At 38.2% G+C, this 27517-nt stretch overlaps 1 protein-coding gene across 24 annotated transcripts in view; it reads left to right on the forward strand.

Moving 5' to 3' along the window:
- Window positions 1-27517, forward strand: part of LMNTD1 (lamin tail domain containing 1) — a 496795-nt gene that overhangs the window by 387615 nt on the left and 81663 nt on the right. For 11 of the 24 annotated variants that reach the window (XM_027592020.2, XM_027592017.2, XM_027592019.2 and 8 more), the window contains 2 exons: window positions 11213-11331; window positions 20655-20884. The exons of 1 other annotated variant lie outside the window; for it this stretch is intronic. In XM_027592020.2, the coding sequence (XP_027447821.1) occupies window positions 11213-11331; window positions 20655-20884 (349 nt within the window). Of the gene's footprint in view, window positions 1-10950; window positions 11129-11212; window positions 11332-20654; window positions 20885-27517 lie in introns of those variants that run through there. 12 more of the 24 variants (XR_003519677.1, XM_027592022.2, XM_027592013.2 and 9 more) reach the window with 5 other exon arrangements.

Consider the following 27517-nt stretch of genomic DNA (forward strand, 5'->3'; position numbering starts at 1 on the left):
AATGGAAGGAAAACTTCCAAACTTGTTCTATGAGGCCAACATTACTTTTATCCCAAAACCAGACAAAGACCCCCATCAGAAAGGAGAATTACAGACCAATATTTCTGATGAACATGGATGCAAAAATTCTCACCAAGATCCAGTACATTAAAAGAGTTATTCACTACGATCCAGTGGGATTTATTCTTGTGCTGCAAGGGTAGTTCAACATCTGCAAATCAATCAATGTGATAGATCACATTAACAAAATAAAAGACAAGAACCATATGATCCTCTCCATTGATGCAGAAAAAGCATTTGACAAAATACAGCATCCTTTCCTGATTAAAACTCTTCACAGTGTAGCAATAGAGGGAACATACTTCAATATCATAAAAGCCATCTATGAAAAGCCCACAGCAAATATCATTCTCAATGGGGAAGAACTGAGAGCTTTTCTGTTAAGTTCAGGAACACAACAGGGATGCCCACTCTCACCATTATTGTTCAGCATAGTACTAGAAGTCCTAGCCTCACCAATCATACAACAAAAAGAAATAAAAGCATCCAAATTGGCAAAGAAGTCAAACTCTCACTCTTCACAGATGACATGATACTTTATGTGGAAAACCCAAAAGACTCCACCCCAAAATTACTAGAACTCATACAGCAATTCAGTACTGTGGCAGGATAGAAAATCAATGCACAGAAATCACTTTTCTATATACTAAAAATGTGACTGAAGAAAGAGAAATTAAGGAATTTATCCCATTTACAATAGCACCTAAAACCATAAGATACCTAGGAATAAACCTAAAAAAAAAAAAAGAGGTAAAGGATCTGTACTCTGAAAACTATAGAAACTTATGAAAGAAATTGAGGAAGACACAAAGAGATGGAAAACCTTTTCATGGTCATGGATTGGAAGAATAAACATTGTTAAAATGTCTATGCTGCCCAGAGCAATCTACACTTTCAATGCAATCCCTATCAAAATGCCATCAACATTTTTCACAGAGCTGGAACAAAGAATCTTAAAATTTGTATGGAATCAGAAAATACTCCAAATAGTCAAAGAAGTGTTGAAAAAGAAAACCAAAGCTGGGGGCATCACAATGGCTGACTTCAAGCTATATTACAAAGCTGTGATCATCAAGACAGCATTGTACTGACACAAAAACAGACACATAGATCAATGGAACAGAATAGAGAGCCCAGAAATGGACTCTCATCTCTATGGTCAACTAATCTTTGACAAAGCAGGAAAGAGTATCCAATGGAAAAAAGAGTCTCTTCAATAAATGGTGCTGGGAAAATTGGACAGCCACATGCAGAAGAATGAAACTGGACCATTCCCTTACACCATACACAAAAATAAACTCAAAATGGATGAAAGACCTCAATGTGAGACATGAATCCATCAAAATCCTAGAAGAGAACCTAGGCTGTTCTCAACCTCAGCCACAGCAACTTCTTTCATGGCACATCTCCAAAGGCAAGGGAAAGAAAAGCAGAAATGAACTTTTGGTACTTCATCAAGAAAAAAACTTCTGCACGGCAAAGGAAACAGTCAACAAGAGTAACAGGCAACCTGCAGAATGGGAGAAGATATTTGTAAATGACATTACAAATAACGGTCTGGTATCCAAGATCTATAAAGAACGTATCAAACTCAGCATCCAAAAAACAAGTCAAAAAATGGGCAAAAACATGAATAGACACTTCTCCACAGAGACATACAAATGACCAACAGACACATGAAAAAATTCTCCATATCACTTTTCATCAGGGAACCTTACACCAGTTAGAATGGCTAAAATTAACAAGATAGGGAACAACAAATGTTGACGAGGATGTGGAGAAAGGGGAACCCTCTTACACTGTTGGTGGGAATGCATAAGCAGCCACTCTGGAAAACAGTATGGAGGTTCCTCAAGAAGTTAAAAATAGAACTACCCTATGACCCAGCAATTGCACTACTGGGTATTTATCCCAAAGATACAGATGTAGTGAAAAGAAGGGGCACCTGCATCCCAATGTTCATAGCAGCAATGTCCACAACAGCCAAACTATGGAAGGAACCAAGATGTCCTTCAACAGATGAATGGATAAAGAACATATAGAATGGTTTATACTCAGCCATCAGAAGGGATGAATACCTACCATTTATATCAACGTGGATGGAACTGGAGGGAATTATGCTAAGTGAAATAAGTCAATCAGAGGACAGCTATATGGTTTCACTCATATGTGGAACATAAGAAATAGTGAAGAGGATCATAGGGGAAGGGAGGGAATACTGAGTGGGAAGAAATCAGAGAGGGTGACAAACCATGACAGACTTTTACTCTGGGAAACAAACTGAGTGTTGTGGAAGGGGAGGTGGGTGGGGTATGGGGTAACTGGGTGAAGGGCATTAAGGAGGGCATGTGATGTGATGAACACTGGGTGTTGTTATATTAACTAATGAATTTTTGAACACTACATCAAAAACTAATGATGTACTGTATTTTGGCTAATTGAATTTAAATTTAAAAAAAAAAAGACTATTGTACCTCATGAACAATAGGTGTTTCTGTTTTTCTCTTTCATCTCTTGCTTGACCCTATCCTTTCTAAGCTAGAGACTGCCATGATGATGATACTATCAGTGTTTAAGTCTACAGATCCCAAAATGAAACTTCCTCTCTAACCTTTTTACTATTGAAAAATTCAATCATTTAAAGAAGAAATTGACATAATATACAACAAACCTCCAAGTACCCATTACCCAGCTTCAACAGTTACATATCATGACCCATCTTTTTCATCTACATCTGCATCCATTCCCTATACTCTGTATTATTTTGAAGCAAATCCAGACATCATCTAATTTTATCTAAAAATGCTTCAGTATGTATTTCTAAACAATAAGGATTCTTCTTAATACAATCATAATATCAAGCACATCTAAAAACATTTAATAATTATTCCTTAGTATTATTAAATATCATGTTGATTTTGTTATTGTTGTTGCTGCTGTTACTTATTGCCAGGAAAGTTATAGAAACCACATGAATACACCAAATGTTATTACCATTGATAATGTAATTTTTCCAAACTGACAACTCTTAGAAAAGTTCTGAACAAACCAACATACACTCTTCCCTCGATGTAAACAATAAATAGTTACTCCCTGGAAATTTTGGTATATATTTAAAGTGTGCAAAATATTTTATATTTATATTTAATATGGAATTGGGCTTTACATTAGTTATACGCTATTTTTCAAAGTATGAATGTCTGGCAAATTATGTAGTATATGGGAAGATATATGGGAAAATTATTTGCCATATTTCAGAAAGCCTAACATTTCTGGCTCCTATCTGCTAAATGCCAGGAACACCCCACCAAATCGTTGTGACTACTATGACTTTCCCTTCACATTTACAAAATGCCCTCAATGGTTCACTCCATCCCCCACTGAAAACCATTGACTTAATTAGCTCAACTGAAAATGAGGAAATTGGTTTTAGTTGCATATACGCTATAATTTTAGGAAAAATCCTATATGGGGAATGACTGATAGAACATTCACAAATTAAACTTTTCAAAGTTTTTCTTAGTTGATGGAATTTTGTTTCTCCACACTATGTTGGAAAATGTGAATAAGCTCTCTGATAAAACAGATGAGATCATAATGACTTCATGGTAATATATATAGTTCAAATACAGAAAATTTCAACAGCTAGGATACCATCCAGACAGGTAGGGAAACTGGGATAGTGGCAAAAAATAAATCCATTTTTACTTATTTTCTAAGCATAAGTATAAATTTATAAATCTCTGTGCTATGTTCACATAATTGGCCCACAATCCTAAAAGGAATTATGCTTCCTCTTTAAAATAGAGAAAACTGGGGCGCCTGGGTGGCTCAGTCGTTAAGCATCTGCCTTCGGCTCAGGTCATGATCCCAGAGTCCTGGGATCGAGACCCGCATTGGGCTCCCTGCTCCACGGGAAGCCTGCCTCTCCCTCCCGCACTCCCCCTGCTTGTGTTCCCTCTCTCGCTGTGTCTCTCTCTGTCAAATAAATAAATAAAATCTTTAAAAAAATAAATAAATAAATAAATAAATAAAATAGAGAAAATTAATCAAATGTTTACTTTCCTCTAGCTTACTTCCTTCATTATGTAGTATACTTTTTGTCTTTTTTTACTCATTTTTAAAATTCAAATATAATTAATATGCAGTGTTATATTAGTTTACACTTAGTGTATAATATAGTAATTCAACAATTGTGTGCATTACTCAGCGCTCATGATAAGTGTACTCTTAATCCCCTTCCCCTGTTTTACCCATCCCCCACCCACCTGCCCTCTGACAACTACCAGTTCGTTCTCCATATTTAAGAATCTGGGTTTTTTTGTTTGTTTGTTCTTTCTTTCATTCTTTCTTCATTTTGTTTCTTAAATTCCACATACAAATGAAATTATATGGTACTTGTCTTTCTCTGACTTATTTCACTTAGCATTATATCCTCTAAATCCATTCATGTTGTTGTTGCAGATGGTAAGATTTCATTATTTTTTATGGCTGAGTAATATTCCATTATATATGTGTGTGTATGTATATACCCATTATATATATATATATTTCATTATATATTATATACATCTATTATATATAATATACATCATATATTATATGTATTCCATTATATATTTATACACACACACTACCTCTTTTTTATCCATTTATATATTGATGGAACTTGGGTTGCGTCCATATCCTGGCTATTGTAAATAATGCTACAGTAAAGAGAGGGTGTGTATATCTTTTCAAATAAATGCTTTTGTTGTTGAGGGGTAAAAAGCCAGAGGTGGAATTACTGGATGATATGGTAATTCTCTTTTTAATTTTTTGAGGAACCTCCATCCTGTTTTCCAAGGTTGCTGCAACAATTTGCATTCTCACCAACAGTGCACAGGGTTCCTTTTTCTCTACATTCTTGTGAATATTTGTTGTTTCTTGTGTTTTTGATTTTAGACATTCTGACAAGTGTGAGGTGATATTTCATTGTGGTTTTGATTTGCATTTCCCTGATGAATAGTGATTTTGAGCATCTTTTCATGTGTCTGTCAGCCATCTGTATGTCTTTGGAGAAATGTCTTCATGTCTTCTGCCCATTTTTAATTGGATTATTTGTGGTTTTTTTGGTGTTGAGTTGTATAAGTTGAAGGTTTGTATCATGAATGGATGAATGGATGTTGTACTTTGTCAAATGCTTTTTTCTGCATCTATTGAGATGATCATATGGTTTTTATCCTTTCTTTTTTTAATGTGATGTATCACATTGATTGATTTCTGAATATTGAACAACACTTGCATCCCTGAAATAAATTCCACTTGATGGTAATGAACAATTTCTTCAATATATTGTTAGATTCGGCTTGCTAAATATGTTGAGGATCTTTCCATCTATGTTCATCACAGACATTGGCCTGTAGTTTTTTTCTCTTCTGTAGTATCTTTATTTGGTTTTGTTATCAGGGTAATGCTGGCTTCATAGAATGAATTTGAAAGGTTTCCTTCCTCTTTTATTTTTTGAAATAGTTTGAAAAGAATAGTTATTAACTTTAAATGTTTGGTAAAATTCACCTGTGAAGTCATCTGATCATGCACTTTTGTTTGTTGGGAGATTTTGATTCCTGATTTAATTTCATTGCTAGTTATTAGTCTGTTCAGATTTCCTATTTCTTCCTGATTCAGTTTTGGGAAGCTGTATGTTTCTAGGAATTTATCCATTTCTTCTAAGTCGTCCAAATTGTTGGCATATAATTTTTCATAATATTCTTTTATAATCCTTTGTAATTTCTGTGGTGTTCATTTTATTTCTCCTCTTTCATTTCTGATTTTATTTGAGTCCTCCCTTTTTCTTTTTTTGATGAGTCTGGCTAAAGATTTATCTATTTTGTTGATCTTTGTAAAGAACAAGTTCCTGGTTTTATTGATCTATTCTTTTGTTTTCTTAGTCTCTATTTCATTTATTTCTACTCTAATCTTTATTATTTTCTTCCTCCTATTGGCTTTGAGCTTTGTTTGTCCTTTTTCTAGCTCCTTTAGATGTAAGGTTAGGTTGTTTATTTGAGATTTTTCTTGTTTCCTGAGGTAGGCCTGTATTGCTATAGTTGTCCCTCTTAGAATAGCTTTTACTGCATCCCAAGATTTTGGACCACTGTGTTTTCATTTTCATTTGTCTCCATGTGTTTTTTATTTCATCTTTGATTTCTTGGTTGACCCATTCATTGTCTAGGACCATGTTGTTTACCCTCCATGTATTTGTGTTCTTCCAGATTTGTGTGTGTGTGTGTGTGTGTGTGTGTGTGTGTGTTAGATTTCTAGTTTCGTACCATAATCATCAGAAAAGATGCATGATACAATATCAATCTTTTTGAATTTTTTGAAATTTGCTTTGTGGCCCTACCTGTGGTCTGTTCTGGAGACTGTTTCATGTGCACTTGAAAAAAAAATGTGTATTATGCTGTTTTTGGATGAAATGTTCTGAATATATCTGTTAGATCCATCTGGTTCAATGTGTCATTCAAAGCCACTCTTTCTTTGTTGATTTTTCCATCTGGGTGATATATCCATTGATGTAAGTGGGGTGTTAAAGTCCTTTACTATTATTGTATTACTATATTACTCTCTTTATGTCTGTTAATAGGTGCTTTATGTATCTGGGTGCTCCCATGTTGGGTGCATAAATATTTATAATTGTTTTATCTTCTTGTTGGATTGTTCCCTTTATTGTTAGGTAGTATCCTTCTTTGTCTCTTGTTATAGTCTTTGTTTTAAGATCTATTTTGTTCAATATAAGTATTCTCACCCCAGCTTTCTTTTCACTTGTTTGTTTTTGTTTGTTTATTTTTGTTTTTGTTTTCACTTCTATTTGAATGATAATTGTTTTTCCATCCCTGCACTTTCAGTTTGTATGCATCTTTAGGTTAGAAGTGAGTTGTGTATAGGCAGCATATAGATGGAGTTTGCTTTTTTATCTATTCATTCATGCTATGTCTTGATGTGAGCATTTAGTCTGTTTACATTCAAAGTAATTACTGATAGGTATATAGTTATTGTCATTTTGTTACTTGCTTTATGGTTGTTTTTGTAGTTCACTCTTCCTTTCTTCTCTTGCTCTCTTCCTTTTTGGTTTGTTTGCTTTCTTTAGTGATATACTTGGATTCCTTTCTTTTCTTCTTTGCATATCTTTTACAGTTTTCTATCTGTAATTATCATTAGGTTGGTATATAATATCCTATGCATCTAGCAGTCTCTATTAGGATGATGGCTGCTTAAGTTTGAACCATTCTTAAAGTACTACATTTTTACTCTCTCCTCCCATATTTTATTTATATGATGTCATACTTTACATCCTTTTATTTTGTTTAGCCCTTGACTCATTTTTATAGATATGACTTTACTGTTTTTGTGGTTTAACTATACTGGCTTTCTAAGTAACTAATCTACTACTTTTATTATGTTCGCATGTACCTGTGAAAATTTTCCTTTTATAATTTTCTTATTCTTTCCACTTGGCCATTTCTCTCCACTCAAAGAATTCCGTTTAACCTTTCTTATTTGTCTGATTTAGTGGTGATGACCTCCTTTAAATTTTGTTTGTCTAAGAAACTTTTCTCTCTCCTTCTATTCTGAATGATAGCATTGTGGGATAGAGTATTTTTGGTTGCAAGCTTTTTCCTTTTAGCACTTTGAATATATCATGCCACACCTCTGGCTTACAAAATTTCTGCTGAAAAATCAGCAGGTAGCTTTATGGGGTTTCCCTTGTATGTAACTGTTTTCCTTTCTTTTGTTGCCTTTAAGATTCTTTCTTTGCCATTACTTTTTGCCATTGTGAATATTATGTGTCTCGGTGTGGACTTCCCTGGGTTTCGAGGGCTTTCTGTGCCTCCTAGATCTGGAGGTCTATTTCCTTCCCCAGATTAGGGAAGTTTTCAGCTGTCATTTCTTCAAATAAATTTTCTGCCTCCCTTTCTCTATTTTCTTTTTCTGGGATCCCTATAATGTGAATGTTACTATGCTTGATGATGTCCTTGATGTATTCTCATTTTTTATTAATACTTTTATCTTTTTGTTGTTCAGTTTCTTTGCTTTCCATTATTCTGTCTTCCAGCTCACTGATTCATTATTCTGCTTTCTCTGACCTACTACTGATTCCCTCCAGTGTATTTTTAATTTCAGCAGTTAAGCTCTACATCATTGATTGGTTCTTTTTTTATATTTTCTGTCTCTTTGTTGAAGGTCTCACTGAGATCCTCCAGTCTTTTCTCACATCCAATTAGTATCTTTATGACTATTACTTTGAATTCTTTATGAGGCATATTGCTCATTTCCAAATCATTTTGTTGTGATTTTGTCCTGATCTTTCCTTTGGGATATATTCCTCTGTCTCATTTGATCTAATTCTCTGTGTCTATATATTCAGTATGTCAACTACATTTCCTGCTCTTAAAAGTAGTGGACTTATGAAGAAGAGATCCTGTTGTGCCCCATAGTGCAATGTCCCTTGTTCACCAGAACATGGCACTTCAGAGATGTCTCCTGTGTTTGTTGCATGCACACTACCATTGTGGTTGAGCCGCATTTGCCTTCAGTCCAGTCAGCTGCACAGCCATCTTTCTTGGGGGCAGGGTTTGGTATCTCTTCTATTATGGGGCCAGTCTGGGGTGACTTTGGGCCTGTAGTTGGGTCAGACCAGATGCTTGCCCTCAGCCTGTTTGCCAGAACTGTGGACACATCTACCTGCATTGTCTCCTGAGTGGCTTTTTTTTTTTTTTTTTTTTTTTTTTTTTGAGAATGAGACCTACTATCAGGCCAGAGGTCTGCCCCCAGTCTGTCTTTTTGGGTTGTAGTGACCACCCCCACCCCCCAATTACAGAGCTCTTTCTTTGTGCTGCCCCCTGTGAGGTTTTTGTTGGTGGGCAGAGCCAGCAGTCACATCAGATGTTTTCCCCCAGCCCACTTCTGGGGCTTCAGTGGAACTTATGTTTGTGATTATCTTCCCCTCTCACCAGAGCAAGAGTCACTTTGGAGTGGTGCTGGCCACTGTCAGCGCTGCTTGAAGAATGAAATGCATCAGGCATAGCTTTGGAAGGATTGAGGCAGGTTGAATGGAACAGTCTTCAGGGGAATGTGGGAGGTAGAGCACACAGGTGTTAGCAAGGTAAGTGCCCATCTGCTTGCAAGATGAAACCTGGGCTAAGTAGCAAGTGTTTATGCTGTTTCCCCACAGATGTCTGGGTATCTAGGCTGGGGATAAATGGGGAGAATGGTGCCCACCAGCTCTTTTGTTCTTCGAAAAATTTCTTAAAGATTTCTGCCCCTCTAGCTGATGTTCTGAGATTAGTAAATAAATCTCCACTTTTCAAACTGCTGCTTGTATGCTGTATCTTGGCAGGGTTATTTTTGTGCTGTCTCTTTAAGGGTGGGGACTATTTCCTATCACCCTCTGGCCCTCCTGGAGCTGATCCCACTGATTTTTAAAAAGTTCCCAGTGTTAAACCCCAGTGATTGTAAATACTCACAAAGTTAAGCATCTCTAATTTTCAAAGCAAAATGTTACTGGGGACTCATCTTCCCAGTGTAGGTCCTACATGTCTGGGGTGCCTGGTGTAGGATCTCTTCCTCTCCCTCTTCTGTGCTTGTGGTATCCCTCCAGTCTTTGTGGTTAGTCTCACAGGTAAGGTTTGTTCCCAACTGGGGCTCCATCCTTTCCATCATTTTCTGATGTGACCTCCTTTCTCTAACTGTAGAGAGTCTATTATGCCAGTCTTCAAGTCATTTTCTGGGTTAATTACACTGATGTGGCTGTTATCTAGGAGCATCTGTGTGACAAGATAGTTTAGGATCCTCTTATGCCACTATTTCACAGGGTCCCCAAGAAATCTTTTTCTTTTGACTTATTAAAACAGTTATTTTTTTCATTGTCCTTTGTATTTAAATAACGCTTATCATTCCATGATGGAAACCATTTTCTAATCTAGATTGAAAGATACTTTATCATTATTCCTTGAAGTAGGAACTGTTAATTCATAGAACCTAGCTGGTTCCTGGTACAGAATTGATGCTTATTTAAATATTTATTGAAAGAAATTACTCATCCAATAATCATCATTGCTAATATATCTTATTACTGTGTATAGTGTTAATTTCATTCTTTTTTTTTAAAGATTTTATTTATTTATTTGAGAGAGAGAATAAGAGAGAGAGTGAGCACATGAGAGGGGGGAGGGTCAGAGGGAGAAGCAGACTCCCTGCTGAGCAGGGAGCCCGATGCAGGACTCGATCCCAGGACTCCAGGATCATGACCTGAGCCAAAGGCAGTCGCTTAACCAACTGAGCCACTCAGGTGCCCTAGTGTTAATTTTATTCTTATACCATCATTATCATAAAACATTAAGTGTGAATCTTTTACTCAAGGTTAGAATCTGAACTAAGTGATTTCTTCTAAATCATACTGCTGGCATAAATAGTAGAGGAATGTAAATCTGCTGGCTTTGATTTCACTACTTCTACTAATAGGTTTCTTTCTGCCTGAAAAGTACACAAGTTTTCTCTTCTTGCTGCTTGGCCATTTCCATGTGTTCAAAGAGCATTTGTCAAAACAAAACAAACAAAAATCAAAAAACAATTAAAACATTGACTAATGCTCCAAGTATTTACATACTAGCTTTGACCCTCATAAATCCAAAAGAGGTATTGAATATTTTGGTGGCAAAATTTGGTGAAAGTTATGGCTCTCCTAAAAGCAAGTTACCCTACTTAATGTCTGCAAACTACAAAGCAGGTGCAGCATCAACATAATTGCTCAGAGACTGGAACTTTGTAACCATGGAGACATTACCTCACAGTGTTCTAACAGGCAGTGTTGGCCAGATACGAAGGTTCTAGTCATAAAGGTAGCTGTGCTGGGTTGCTGCCCTTTCTCTTGAGCTGCTTCCAGTGAATGCCACACACCTTCACCTTGATTTGCATAATATGCTCAGCCAATACTAGTATTGGTTATGTCAGTACTTACATATTCACTTTAGAAACCTGGTTCTGGCACCAGCTTGGGAAAGAAATTATTAAATCTGGCAGATGCTTTGAGGTAGACAGTTGAGGTCATTTGAAAAGAAAATCTACCTTGAACTTCAGCTGTATTTATGACTAGTATCATGATTTGTTTCCCCAGGAAAGTAAAGAGACTTTTCTTCTAGCCAAGATGAAAGGCATGCAGGCCAGTCCGGAAACTCCAGTGGCCCTGCAGAGTGAACTCCATGAGCAGGAAGATAAAATGGAGAACCAAGCACAGTAAGAATGGCACAAATGAGAGAAGGATCTGAGATTTGGAGGATAATGATGGAGTACTTGACCTCTTGTTTCAAAACATCTTATGAAGTAGTTGTAACTAGAATTGATTCCACACTTTTTCTAAAATTAATTAATTATAACATAACTCTTTCCTCAAACACTATTTTATAAGGTTCAGTACTTGAGTAATACAAAACTTCACATGGACAGATCTCTATCATACAAGACATGGTTGAGATTCCAGAACTTATATCTAACATGTTAAGGCAGTTGGCAGATAATTTCTTTAGAACTCCTTTACTAACCTTTGGGACAAAGAATTAATAGAGAATTTTGGTTTTGGAAATGCCTGTGAAGATGTTAAATAAAAACTACAACTCCCTTCCCACCACCAAAAAAGAAAAACAAAAATGAAAAAAACCAAAAAACTACAAGTCCTTATTTTACTACTACTATAAATCATTCTATCAATAAAAGTATTAGCATGGGTTTTCCAGTGTTTTTTAAAAAATGACCTCTAGTATTGAATATACCTAATATAAAGCTAATGTTATTTTGCACCTACATGTCGTGTGTTTACTGATCAGTTCAAGTTCATCTTTTAAAAATTTGTTCTTAGAGGTCATCTGAGAAATGATTGTTGTCAGAATTACCAATGTAGCATCTCCTAAAATAACACTGAATTGTGGGAATTTAACTTTTTTAAGATTTTATTTATTTATTTGACAGAGAGATCACAAGTAGGCAGGCAGGAGGGCAGAGGGAGAGGGAGACGGAGAAGCAGGCTCCCTGCTCAGCAGGGAGGCAAATGCTTAACTGACTGAGCCACCCAGGTGCCCAGAATTGAACTTTTTTAACTACCTCTGGTGTAGTGCTAATCAATTACAGAGGGAACAAAATACCAAGAAGGGGCTTGGAAAATTCCATATGATAAAGGGCAAGCTAACTAAGCACTAGGCCAAGTCTCTAATCTTCCAAAGGGACTCTAACAGGATGGTGAGTGCAGGATTTAGACAATGGGCTACATCACATGTGCCTCTTGTGAAATGTCTCAGCTCTTTCAAAGGTGTGTGCAGCCATTAGAAATTTCTTATTCAACCACAAAAATAAGAACACTTTGTGGCCCTAGGCCAGGTTTCTTTAATCACAACATTTGTAGAGGCTTACTAGGAATCTTCTGTGGAATTAAATTATTTGGAAATGCTATTGTTTTACTGGGGAAGAAAAAACTTTGGAGCTTTTAAAATGAACATGCTGAAAAGATACAGCCAGTTTGTAATGAAACCCAGATGTAAGGAACTTTGAAAAGAAAAGTACTTTTCCTGCTTATGTTAACCAGTGTCAGACAGAAATTGTGTCATATGATCTTGTCTCAGGTTGGACAGGGATGAAATATTGTAATTTGACAATCTACCTCTTAGTCTCCTTCCCACAAACCACCACATCCTACTCAAGAGTATATTTTCATGGATTAGAGCTTTTCTGACAAAGATGAGTGCTTGGGGTGTCAGCAGAATGGCAAATGCTCAAGCTTAATATGCAGTGGCCTAAGAGTACAATTTTCAAAGCCAAAGCCATTTACTAAAAAAAAAAAAAAAAATTGCCTGAGCTGTCTGTGCCCTCTGAGAGGTACATTTAGAGAAGTCTGGTTTTGAGTACAAAACCCTCCGGATATAATATTTCTGATGAAGGAATTTACAAATTGTAGAATAAAATTATTATGACTACCTCTTAATAAATAAAGAGATTAAGACTGACATCACTCTGGCACATTAGGAAACTTCAGGCCCTTTCCCTTATAGAAACATTTGGAAAACAAAAATGGAACAAACAAAAAACAGACTTGCTAAAATATCTTTACAGTAACTCTGTAAAATAAAGAATCAAAATAGAGAAAATCTGTGGAGGCAAAATTCTTAGCTCTTGACTTACAGAGGATATATAAGTGGTCCCCAGTAAGGGAGTGCATGAACGGGATATTTATCCAGTTTTTCAAAAAGCCAAAGGATTTTGGACGCCAGGACTTTGTTCACAATTCAAGTATTAAACACACACACATACATACACATACACACAGATTGCTTTGAGGTAACTTAGTCTCAATGTGACTCATAAAATGAAGTTGTCATAAATCTTTTCATGAGCCATGCCATGGGACTATTGTTTTACTTGTAAAATAATTGTGTTGTAGTTTAGAGGCTTTGTTTAAATGCACACTAGTTAACAAATGTTTTTATACTTAAAAAAAAAGAAAAGCCTGTGTTCATAATAAGATTTAATTATAAAAATAATACCTGGAAATTAAGTCTGTTTTCTTCCTTTTCTGTATTCTCCTCAACATACATACACACACATGCACACACACGTAAACACATGTACACACATATACACATGTATACTGTATTCAAAGTAATTAATTTTCAGAATATATTTGAAAGTAGACAACGCTAGAATTTTTATAAATATAGGAAAATTAGTTAAGCAGTAGGAATTAAAGGAACAAAGTTTACTAAACAATAATATTAAACAGGAATTATATTATATATTATACTTTTTTAGTTAATGGAAAGGGAAATATGATATAATAAGTAATAAAAGTGGGATATAAGTGGTTTCTAGAGTCTCAATTTTGAGTAAAATACATTAAAAGTCCTGGAATGGGGGCGCCTGGGTGGCTCAGTCGTTAAGCATCTGCCTTCGGCTCAGGTCATGGTCCCAGGGTCCCGGGATCGAGCCCCACATCAGGCTCCATGCTCAGCGGGAAGCCTGCTTCTCCCTCTCCCACTCCCCCTGCTCGTGTTCCCTCTCTTGCTGTCTCTCTCTGTGTAAAATAAATAAATTAAAAAAAAAAAAAAGTCCTGGAATGGAGTGGAAGAGGCAAGATGGTGGAGGAGTTGGGGACCCTATTTCAACCAGTCCCCTGAATTTAGCTGTATATCTACCAAACTATTCTGAACACCCACGAAATCAGCCTGAGATGTAAAAATATATATCTGGATCTGTACAAGCAGAAAATCTCTGCCGTTTGCAAGGTATGGAGGGTGGAGTCGTGAATCTGTGGATGATATCGGAAGATAAACAGAAGAGGGAGGGAGCCACCATAAGCTGGCACCTGCGCAAAAGCATCCCACACTGGGAACCAGGCACAAACTCACAGAGCGGTAGCATCTGGGAAAGGGGTTTAGAGCAGGAACTGTGGGTGCATGCACACGAACCCAGTACTGCTCACAGTTTTATAAGCACAAAGGGCAGAGACATGCCCCGGCCCTGGGGTCGACCTCTGGGAGAGTTGCTGTGGGCGCACACAACTACGGGAGGCTGCGGTTTTTAGCAGTGCATACAGAAGCGGAGACTATGTGTCCTGTAGGACTCAGTGAAGAGCAGACTGCGATCTCTCTGTTCTTGGACAGAGGTTTGGGAGTGGCTATTTTTGCTCTAACTCTTGGAAGAGACATGGAAAGCCACCAGAGAACAAAAGCTCAAAAAACTGTTTTCCACTGAGCCCACCCCCTGGACAGGGGCAGGGCATCTCTGCCCAAGCAGGATTGTCTGAGTAACAGGGTGGCTGGTCCCTCCCCCAGAAGACAGGCTGGAAGAACAAGAGGATGACAACCCGAGGGTCCCCATAAAACGGGTGCATTTTGCTTGGGTCATGGTTAATACTTTGGATTCTGTACATTCCCTCAACCACCCCTCAACAGAATGACTAGGAGAAGGAGCCCGCAACAAAGAAAAGAATCAGAGACTATGGCCTCTTCCGTAGACCTACTGGATACAAATATAAGTAAGATGTCAGAGATAGACTTCAGAGTAGCAATTATGAAGTCGATATCTAGGCTTGAGAAAAATATTAGCACCAAAATATAGAATCTCTAAGGGCCAAAATGAGATCTAATCAGGCCAAACTTAAAAATGCTATGAATGAGATCCAGTCTAAACTGGATACCCTGACAGCCAAGGTAAATGAGGCAGAAGAATGAATTAGTGAGCTAGAAAATAAGATGATAGAAAGGAAGGAAGCCAAGTTGGCCTGGGAAAAACAACTAGAAGCCCATGAGAACAGACTTAGAAAGATCAATGATGCCATGAAATGTTCCAATGTCAGAATTATTGGGATCCCTGAGGGGGTAGAGAGAGAGAGAGAGAGGACTAGAAGGTATATTTGAGCAAATCATAGCTGAGAACTTCCATACCTGGGGAAGGAAACAAGCATTCATGTCCAAGAGGCAGAGGACCCCTCCCGAGATCAATAAGAACAGACCAGTGCCCCGGCATATAATAGTAAAATTTGCAAATCTTAGAGCCAAGGAAGCTATCCTGAGAGCAGCTAGGGGGAAGAGATTTCTTATATATGGAGGGAAGAACATCAGAATAATGTCAGACCTCTCCACAGAGACCTGGAAAGCCAGGAAGGGCTGGCAAGACATAGTCAGGGTACTAAATGAGAACATGCAGCCAAGGATACTTTATCCAGCAAGGCTATCACTCAGGATGGTTGCGGAGACAAGGAGCTTCCAGGAGCAGCAGAAGCTGAAATAATATGTGACCACCAACCCAGCCCTGTAAGAAATATTAAGGGAGATTCTATAAATGAAAAAAGACACCAAGAATAATATAGACCAGAAATTTACAGAGACATTCTATGGAAACAGGGACTTCACAGGCAAAATGATAGCACTAAAATCATCTTTCAATAGGCACTCTCAGTGTGAATGGCCTAAATGCTCCCATGAAACGGCACTGGGTTGTAGATTGGATAAAATACATGACGCATCCATATGCTGTCTACAAGACACTCATTTTGAACCTAAAGATACCACCAGATGGAAAGTGAGGGGATGGAGAACCACTTATCATGCCAACAGACCTCAGAAAGCTGGGGTAGCAATTCTCATATTAGACAAATTAAATTTTAAGCTAAAGACTGTAGTAAGAGATGTAAAGGGACACTATATCATACTTAAAGGGTTTATTCAACAAGAAGATCGAACAATTGTAAATATCTATGCCCCCAACATGGAAGCAGCCAACTACATAAGCCAACTGTTAACCAAAATAAAGAATCATATTGTTGATAATGCTTTAATAGTAGGAGACCTCAACACTCCACTCTCAGCAATGGACAGATCATCTAAGCAGAAGATCAACAAAGAAACAAGAGCTCTGAATGACACATTGGACCAGATGGAATTCATAGATATATACAGAACATTCCACCCTAAAACAACAGAATACTCATTCATCTCGAATGTGTACAGAACTTTCTCCAGACCCACATACTGGGTCACAAATCAGGTCTCAACTGATACCAAAAGATTGAGATTATTCCCTGCATACTTTCAGACCACACTGCTGTGAAACTGGAACTCAATCACAAGAAAAAAATTGGAAGGAATTCAAGAATGTTTGGGTCAACCAGGAAATTAAAGAAGAACTTAGACAATTCATGGAAACCAATGAGAATGAAAACACACTGGTCCAAAACCAATGGGAGACTGCAAAGGCAGTCCTGAGGGGGAAATACATAGCCATCCAAGCTTCACTCAAAAAAGTAGAAAAATCCCGAATGCACAAGTTAACCTTACACCTAAAGTAACTGGAGAAAGAACAGCAAAAAAAAAAAACAACAACAACAACAACAACAAACAAACAAACCCTAACCCAAGCAGGAGAAGAGAAATAATAAAGAATAAAGCAGTAATCAATGAAATAGAAACCAGAAAAACAGTAGAGCAGATCAACAGAACTAGTAGCAGGTTCTTTGAAAGAATTAGTAAGATCAATAAACCTCTGGCCAGACTTATCCAAAAGAAAAGAGAAAGGACCCAAATTAATAAAATTATGAATGAAAGGGGAGAGATCACAAATGACACCAATGAAATAGAAACAATTATTAGAAATTATTATCAGCAACTATATGCCAACAAATTAAGCAACCTGGAAGAAATGGATGCCTTCCTGGAAACTTATAAACAACCAAGACTGAAACAGGAAGAAATTGACAATCTGAATAGACCAATAACCAGTAACAAAATTGAAGCAGTAATCAAAAACCTCCCAAAAAACAAGAGTCCAGGTCCAGATACCTTCCCAGGGGAAATCTACCAAACATTTAAAGAAATAGTACCTATTCTACTGAAGCTGTTTCAAAAAAGAGAAACAGAAGGAAAACTTCCAAATTCATTCTATGATCCAGCATTACCTTGATCCCAAAACCAGGCAAAGACCCCATCAAAAAGAAGAATTACAGACCAATATCCCTGATGAATATGGTTGCCAAAATACTCAATAAGATCCTAGCCATAGGATCCAACTGTACATTAAAAGGATTATCCATCATGACCAGATGGAATTTATTCCTGGGATGCAAGGGTGGTTCAACATTTACCAATCAATCAATGTGATAGAGCACATTAATAAAAGAAAAGACAAGAACCATATGATTCTTATCAATTGATGTAGAAAAAGCACTTGACAAAATACAGCATCCTTTCCCGATTAAAACTAAAACTCTTCAGAGTGTAGGGATAGAGGGAACATTCCTCAATTTCATAAAAACCATCTATGAAAAGCCCACAGAGAATATCATTCTCAATGGGGAAAGGCTGAGAGCTTTTCCCTTAAGATCAAGAACACACCAGGGATGTCCACTCTCACCATTATTGTTCAATGTAGTACTAGAAGTACTAGCCTCAGCAATCAGACAACAAAAAGAAATAAAAGGGATTCAAATTGGCAAAGAAGTCAAACTCTCTCTCTTCACAGATGACATGATACTTTTTGTGGAAAACCCAAAAGACTCCACCCCAAAGTTACTAGAACTCATACAGCAATTCAGTACTGTGGCAGGATAGAAAATCAATGCACAGAAATCCGTTGCTTTTCTATACACTAACAATGTGACTGTAGAAAAAGAAATTAGGGAATCAATTCCATTTACAATAGCACCAAAAACCATAAGATACCTAGGAATAAACCTAACCAAAGAGGTAAATGATCTATACTCTAGAAACTACAGAACATTTATGAAAGAAATTGAGGAAGACACAAAGAGATGGAAAAACATTCCATGGTCATGGATTGGAAGAATAAACATTGTTAAAATGTCTATGCTGCCAGAGCAATCTACACTTTCAATGCCATTCCTATTAAAATATCATTGGCATTTTTCAAAGAGCTGGAACAAGCCTTCCTAAAATTTGTATGGAACCAGAAAATACTCCAAATAGTCAAGGAAGTGTTGAAAAAGAAAACCAAAGCTGGGGGCATCACAATGGCTGACTTCAAGCTATATTACAAAGCTGTGATCATCAAGACAGCATGGTACTGGCACAAAAACAGACACATAGATCAATGAAACAGAATAGAGAGCCCAGAAATGGACCCTCAACTCTGTGATCAACTAATCTTCAACAAAGCAGGAAAAAATATCCAATGGAAAAAAGAGTCTCTTCAGGAAATGGTGCTGGGAAAATTAGACAGCCACATGCAGAAGACTGAAACTGGACCATTCCCTTACATCATACACAAAGACAAACTCAAAATGAAAGACCCCAATGTGAGACAGGAATCCATCAAAATCCTAGGGAAGAACATAGGCAGTAACCTCTTCGACCTTGGCCACAGCAACTTCTTTCATGACATGTCTCCAAAGACAAGGGAAACAAAAGCTGAAATGAACTTTTGGTACTTCATCAAGAAAAAAAGCTTCTGCGTGGCAAAGGAAACAGTTAACAAAACTAACAGGCTATCCATAGAATAGGAGAAGATATTTGCAAATGTCTTATCAGATAAAGGGCTGGTATCCAAGATCTATAAAGAATGTATCAAACTCAACACCCAAAAAACAAATCAGTCAAAAAATGGGCAGAAGACATGAACAGACACTTCTCAAAAGAAGACATACAAATGGCTAACAGACACATGAAAAAATGTTTGACATCATTAGCCATCAGGGAAATTCAAATCAAAACCACACTGAGATACCACCTCACACCAGTTAGAATGGCAAAAATTAACAAGGCAGGAAACATGAATGTTGGTGAGAATATGGAGAAAGGGAACCCTCCTACACTGTTGGTGGGAATGCAAGCTGGTGCAACCACTCTGGAAAACATTATGGAGGTTCCTCAAGAAGTTAAAAATAGAGCTACCCTATGACCCAGCAATTGCGCTACTGGGTATTTATCCCAAAGATACAGATGTAGTGAAAAGAAGGGGCACCTGCATCCCAATGTTCATAGCAGCAATGTCCACAACAGCCAAACTATGGAAGAAACCAAGGTGTCCTTCAACACATGAATGGATAAAGAAGATGTGGTTCATATATACAATTGAATATTACTCAGCCATCAGAAAAGATGAATACCCACCATTTGCATGGAACTGGAGGAGATTATTCTAAGTGAAATAAGTCAAGCAGAAAAGGTCAATTATCATATGGTTTCACTTATTTGTGGAACATGAGGAATAGCATGGAGGACATTATGGGAAGGAAGGGAAAACTGAAGGGAGGTGGAAATAAGAGGGAGGGGGATGAACCATGAGAGACTATGGACTCTGAGAAACAATCTGAGGGCTTAAGAGGAGAGGGGGGTGGGAGTATGGAGTAACAGGGTAATGGGTATTAAGGAGGGCATGTGTTGTAATGAGCACTGGGTGTTAGACACAGATAATGAATCATTGAACACTACATCAAAAACTAGTGATGTACTGTATGGTGACTAACATAACATGATAAAAAAAAGGCTGGAATGAAATGATTGGTAGCATTTTGGTGATTTTTTGGTAAAATTTTTGGTTGTTAGCATTTTGGTGATTTTTGTCTTCTTTCTACTTTTGCACTTTTCAAAATCATCTACAGTAGCAACTGACTAATTTTTATTTTTTTATTTTTTTAGTAAAGATTTTATTTATTTCCTTCAGAGACAGAGAGAGCACAAGAGAGCACAGAGGGAGAGGGAGCACAGATGGAGAAGGAGAAGCCGACTCACCACTGAGCGGGGTGCCTGATGCAGGACTCAATTCCAGGACCCCAAGATCATGACCTGAGCTGAAGGCAGATGCTTAACCAGCTGAGCCACCCAGGCACCCCCAATTGACTGATTTTTAGATAAAAGAGTAGATAAAAGCATTTCTTAACACTCAAACGTCCTATTTAGATTGTTAAAACTACAACTATAAGATGTCCTTATGCTTATGTAGATGCATATTACCTTTGAAAAGCAGAACTCTGGGTAATAATCATAGTTCATGATTCTTATGTTCATATCTATTCATTTTGACTTTCTCACTTTGCTTATTATACTAATTTTTGTACACAGAAGAAAAGACACCCAAGACAGTCTCCCAATGACACAGCGATCTTTAGTACATTTTTTTTCGACAACGAATTCAGATATTACCCTGCCATTGTCATGGTCATTATCCTATGAAGTGCCTCTTGATTACAATCTGTCTAGCCCACAATTTAGTGGAATAACTATATCAACAATTGGGCAGAAGACTCCTAAAACTACAGGAGTGGGCCTTTCCAGATTGGAAAACAGCTTGGGTAAGCAAAACATGTACCAAATTTTTTGAGACTATTTTTAAAGCATGTAGTTCAATAGCTTCTTTATATGCCTGGACGTCAGAATGTCTTCTGATAACACAGATTTCTTAATGTCATATGCAGAGTAACTTGATTATGCTCACCATTGATCCTAACACTGAGTCATATTCAGGTCATATAAATGTATGTGGCCAAATGTACCATCCCTGTGATTAAAATATCTTGAATTGTCATAATGGTTCATGGGTTGATGCTTGGATGCTCTAGAATTGCTAGATAAAAATTCTAATGTATAGCATTAACTCCCTTTCCTCTGAACACTACCAGAAAGATTAAGCAATGTCTTGTGCATTTGTGCCATTAGGAGACATGCTTAAGTAAGGAAAAGACAGGGGCGGAGCAAGATGGCGGAGGAGTAGGAGACCTAGATTTTGTCTGGTCTCAGGAATTCAGCTGAATAGGGATCAAACCATTCTGAACACCTACGAACTCAACAGGAGATCGAACAGGAGAGTAGCAACAACTCTCTGAACAGAGAAGCGACCACTTACTGGAAGGTAGGACGTGCGGAGAAGTGAATCCGAGGCGATATTCGGGAGGATAAACGGCGGGGGAGGGGCCTCCGCCGGCCGCTTCTGGCAAGTGCTAGAGCCGCGGAGCACAAAATCGGACCTTTTAAAAGTTGGCTCGGCGGAGGGACGTCGCTGCAGTGGCTAAGCGGGGGGTGGAATCCTCCCGGGACAGTGTGGTCTCAGGACCCTTGGGGTCACAGAGAGACCGGGGGTGCCTGAGTGCGGCAGAGCTCCCAGGTGTCGGGGCGGGGAAGCCGGCTGCAGATACGGAGCAGAGTCGCGGGCTCTCAGCTCGGGGTTGCCATAAACTGTGATCTGCGGCCCAGTCGGGGCACGGCTCCCCCAGCAAGGACCCAACAAGCAGCAGATCCGGGGAGACTCCCCTTCCTTCCCGGGGAGGAGCGGTGCGGGAACGCACTGCAGGGATCTGCTGGATTTGGAGACTCCGAGCGGGGTCGGGTGCCAGAGATAGCAACGCTCGATCACAGGCCGGGTGAGCATGGAGAGCGGCCGGAGACCGGGGACACGGGAGTGACTGCTTTTCTCTGGGGGCGCACTGAGGAGTGGGGCCCTGAGTTCTCGGCTCCTCCGGGCGGAGACTGGGAGGCCGCCATTTTCGCCCTGGTCCTCCAAAGCTGTGCCGAGAGCTTGCAGGGAACAAAAGCTCCTGAGAGCAAACTGGAGCAGCTTCCTTAGCCCGGACCGACAAGGGCGGGGCAATTCCGCCTCCGGCAAAGACATTTGGAAACCACAGCAACAGGCCCCTCCCCCAGAAGATCAACACAAACAGCCAGCAAGCCAAGACCAAGTTGATCGATCAAGGAGAATAGGAGAACTCCAGCGCTAGGGGAATACTGCACATAGATTCATGGCTTTTTTTTTTTTTTTTTTTTTTTACCATGATTCATTATTTCATCAAAGTTAATTTTTGTTGACTTTTTTTTATTTTTCTTTTTCCCTTTTTCAACCAACATCTTATAAATCCCTTTTTTTTAAAAAAAAAATTTTTTTTTTTTCATTTTTAGAGTCATATTTTATCCCTTCATAGTAGTTATCCTTGTTTTTGGCATATATATATAAGTTGTTCTCTCTTTAAAATTTTGAGGTACAGTTTCTTCTAACAGATCAAAATATACCCTAAATCACTAGTGTATGGCTTTGTTCTAGTCTCCTGCCTGATCACATTCTCTCCCTTTTTCCTTTTTTTTTTTTTCCTTAAATCTTCTTTCTTTTTTCAAACAACTTATCTTACCAAGTCCTTTTATAAAATCTTTTATAATTTTCATCTTTACAGTCATCTTCCATCCCTTCATTGTATCAACCCTTATTTTGTACATATATGTCTTTCTTCCTTTAAAATTTTAGGAGGCACTTTTTTCTAACAGACCAAAATACGCCCAAAATCTAGTGTGTGGCACTGATCTATGCACTAGCCTGATCATATTTGATCATATTCTGCCTTTTTTGAATTGTTTTGTTTTTGTTTTTATCTTTTTTTTCTTTTTTTTTTCTTTTTCTCTTTCTTTTTTCTTTCTTTCCCTTTCTTTTCCCCTGGTTTCAGGTCTTTTCTGATTTGTATACAGTATATTTGCTGGGGACGTAGTAAACCTGTTAGCCTTTTGTTCTCTCATTCATCTATTCTCCTCTGGACAAAATGACAAGACGAAAGAAATCACCTCAGCAAAAAGAACAAGAGGTAGTACCGTCAGCCAGGGACCTACTCAATACGGACATTAGTACGATGTCGGACCTAGAGTTCAGAATCATGACTTTAAAGATACTAGCTGGGCTTGAAAAAAGCGTGGAAGTTATTAGAGAAACCCTTTCTGGAGAAATAAAAGAACTAAAATCTAACCAAATCGAAATCAAAAAGGCTATTGATGAGGTGCAATCAAAAATGGGGGCACTAAATGCTAGGATAAATGAGGCAGAAGAGAGAATCAGCGATATAGAAGACCAAATGATAGAAAATAAAGAGGCTGAGAAAAAGAGAGAGAAACAACTACAGGATCACGAGGGCAGAATTCGAGAGATAAGTGATACGATAAGACGAAACAACATTAGAATAATTGGGATCCCAGAAGAAGAAGAGAGAGAGAGAGGGGCAGAAGGTATATTGGAGCAAATTATAGCAGAGAACTTCCCTAATGTGAGGAAGGAAACAGGCATTAAAATCCAGGAGGCACAGAGAACCCCTCTCAAAATCAATAAAAATAGGTCAACACCCCGACATCTAATAGTAAAACTTACGAGTCTCAGAGACAAAGAGAAAATCCTGAAAGCAGCTCGGGAGAAGAGATATGTAACCTACAATGGTAGAAACATTAGATTGGCAACAGACCTATCCACAGAGACCTGGCAGGCCAGAAAGGACTGGCAAGATATCTTCAGAGCACTAAACGAGAAAAATATGCAGCCAAGAATACTATATCCAGCTAGGCTATCATTGAAAATAGAAGGAGAGATCAAAAGCTTCCAGAACAAACAAAAACTAAAAGAATTTGCAAACACGAAACCAGCCCTCCAAGAAATATTGAGAGGGGTCCTCTAAGCAAAGAGAGAACCTAAAAGCAGCAAAGAGCAGAAACGAACACAGACAACAGACAGTTAACAGTCACCTTACAGGTAATACAATGGCAGTAAATTCATACCTTTCAATAGTTACCCTGAATGTAAATGGGCTAAATGCCCCAATCAAAAGACACAGGCTATCAGATTGGATTAAAAAACAAGACCCATCAATATGCTGTCTGCAAGAGACTCATTTTACACCCAAAGACACCCCCAGATTGAAAGTGAGGGGGTGGAAAACCATTTACCATGCTAATGGACACCAAAAGAAAGCTGGGGTGGCAATCCTTATATCAGACAAACTAGATTTTAAAACAAAGACTGTAATAAGAGATGAGGAAGGACACTATATCCTACTTAAAGGGTCTATCCAACAAGAAGATCTAACAACTGTAAATATCTATGCCCCGAACATGGGAGCAGCCAATTATATAAGCCAATTAATAACAAAAGCAAAGAAACACATTGACAACAATACAATAATAGTGGGGGATTTTAACACCCCCCTGACTGAAATGGACAGATCATCTAAGCAAAAGATCAACAAGGAAATAAAGATGTTAAATGACACACTGGACCAAATGGACTTCACAGACATATTCAGAACATTCCATCCCAAAGCAACGGAATACACATTCTTCTCTAGTGCCCATGGAACATTCTCCAGAATTGATCACATCCTAGGTCACAAATCAGGTCTCAATCGGTACCAAAAGATTGGGATCATTCCCTGCATATTTTCAGACCACAATGCTTTGAAACTAGAACTCAACCACAAGAGGAAAGTCGGAAAGAACTCAAATACATGGAGGCTAAAGAGCATCCTACTAAAGAATGAATGGGTCAACCAAGAAATTAAAGAAGAATTAAAAAAATTCATGGAAACCAATGAAAATGAAAACACAACTGTTCAAAATCTTTGGGATACAGCAAAGGCAGTCCTGAGAGGAAAGTATATAGCAATACAAGCCTTTCTCAAGAAACAAGAAAGTCTCAAATACACAACCTAACCCTACATCTAAAGGAGCTGGAGAAAGAACAGCAAAGAAAGCCTAAACCCAGCAGGAGAAGAGAAATCATAAAGATCAGAGCAGAAATCAATGAACTAGAAACCAAAAGAACAGTAGAACAGATCAACGAAACTAGGAGCTGGTTCTTTGAAAGAATTAACAAGATTGATAAACCCCTGGCCAGACTGATCAAAAAGAAAAGAGAAATGACCCAAATCAACAAAATCATGAATGAAAGAGGAGAGATCACAAGCAACACCAAAGAAATACAAACAATTATAAGAACATATTATGAGCAACTCTATGCCAGCAAATTAGATAACCTGGAAGAAATGGGTGCATTCCTAGAGATGTATCAACTACCAAAATTGAACCAGGAAGAAATAGAAAACCTGAACAGACCTATAACCACTACGGAAATTGAAACAGTCATCAAAAATCTCCCAAGAAACAAAAGCCCAGGGCCAGATGGCTTCCCAGGGGAATTCTATCAGACATTTCAAGAAGAATTAATACCTATTCTCCTGAAACTGTTCCAAAAAATAGAAATGGAAGGGAAACTTCCAAACTCATTTTATGAGGCCAGCATTACCTTGATCCCAAAACCAGACAAAGACCCCATCAAAAAAGAGAATTACAGACCAATATCCTTGATGAACATGGATGCAAAAATTCTCACCAAAATACTAGCCAATAGGATCCAACAGTACATTAAAAGGATTATTCACCACGACCAAGTGGGATTTATTCCTGGGCTGCAAGGCTGGTTCAACATCCGCAAATCAATCAACGTGATACAATACATTAACAAAAGAAAGAACAAGAATCATATGATCCTCTCAATAGATGCAGAAAAAGCATTTGACAAAGTACAACATCCTTTCTTGATCAAAACTCTTCAGAGTATAGGGATAGAGGGTACATACCTCAATATCATAAAAGCCATCTACGAAAAACCTACAGCGAATATCATTCTCAATGGGGAAAGGCTGAGAGCTTTTCCCCTAAGGTCAGGAACGCGGCAGGGATGTCCACTCTCACCACTGCTATTCAACATAGTATTAGAAGTCCTAGCCACAGCAATCAGACAACAAAAAGAAATCAAAGGCATCCAAATCGGCAAGGAGGAAGTCAAACTCTCACTCTTTGCAGATGATATGATACTTTATGTGGAAAACCCAAAAGACTCCACCCCAAAACTGCTAGAACTCATACAGGAATTCAGTAAAGTAGCAGGATATAAAATCAATGCACAGAAATCAGTGGCATTCCTATACACCAACAACAAGACAGAAGAGAGACAAATCAAGGAGTCTATCCCATTTACAATTGCACCCAAAACCATTAGATACCTAGGAATAAATCTAACCAAAGAGGCAAAGGATCTGTACTCAGAAAACTATAAAATACTCAGGAAAGAAATTGAAGAAGACACAAAGAAATGGAAAAACGTTCCATGCTCATGGATTGGGAGAATCAACATTGTGAAGATGTCAATGCTACCTAGAGCAATCTACACATTCAATGCAATCCCCATCAAAATACCATCCACTTTTTTCAAAGAAATGGAACAAATAATCCTAAAATTTGTATGGAACCAGAAGAGACCCAGAATAGCCAGAGGAATACTGAAAAAGAAAAGCAAAGCTGGTGGCATCACAATTCCGGACTTCCAGCTCTATTACAAAGCTGTCATCATCAAGACAGTATGGTACTGGCACAAAAACAGACACATAGATCAATGGAACAGAATTGAGAGCCCAGAAATGGACCCTCAACTCTATGGTCAACTTATTTTTGACAAAGCAGGAAAGAATGTCCAATGGCAAAAAGACAGTCTCTTCAACAAATGGTGTTGGGAAAATTGGACAGCCACATGCAGAAGAATGAAACTGGACCATTTCCTTACACCACACACAAAAATAGACTCCAAATGGTTGAAAGACTTAAACGTGAGACAGGAGTCCATCCAAATCCTAAAGGAGAACACAGGTAGCAACCTTTTCGACCTTAGCCGCAGCAACTTCTTCCTAGAAACATCGCCAAAGGCACGGGAAGCCAGGGCAAAAATGAACTATTGGGATTTCATCAAGATAAAAAGCTTCTGCACAGCAAAAGAAACAGTCCACAAAACCAAAAGACAACCGACAGAATGGGAGAAAATATTTGCAAATGACGTATCAGATAAAGGGCTAGTATCCAAAATCTATAAAGAACTTATCAAACTCAACACTCAAAGAACAAATAATCCAATCAAGAAATGGGCAGAAGACATGAACAGACATTTCTCCAAAGAAGACATCCAAATGGCCAACAGGCACATGAAAAAGTGCTCAACATCGCTTGGCATCAGGGAAATCCAAATCAAAACCTCAATGAGATACCACCTCACACCCGTCAGAATGGCTAAAATTAACAAGTCAGGGAACGACAGATGTTGGCGGGGATGTGGAGAAAGGGGAACCCTCCTACACTGTTGG

The sequence above is a fragment of the Zalophus californianus genome, chromosome 9 (genome assembly GCF_009762305.2).
Source record: "Zalophus californianus isolate mZalCal1 chromosome 9, mZalCal1.pri.v2, whole genome shotgun sequence".
Taxonomy (NCBI): domain Eukaryota; kingdom Metazoa; phylum Chordata; class Mammalia; order Carnivora; family Otariidae; genus Zalophus; species Zalophus californianus.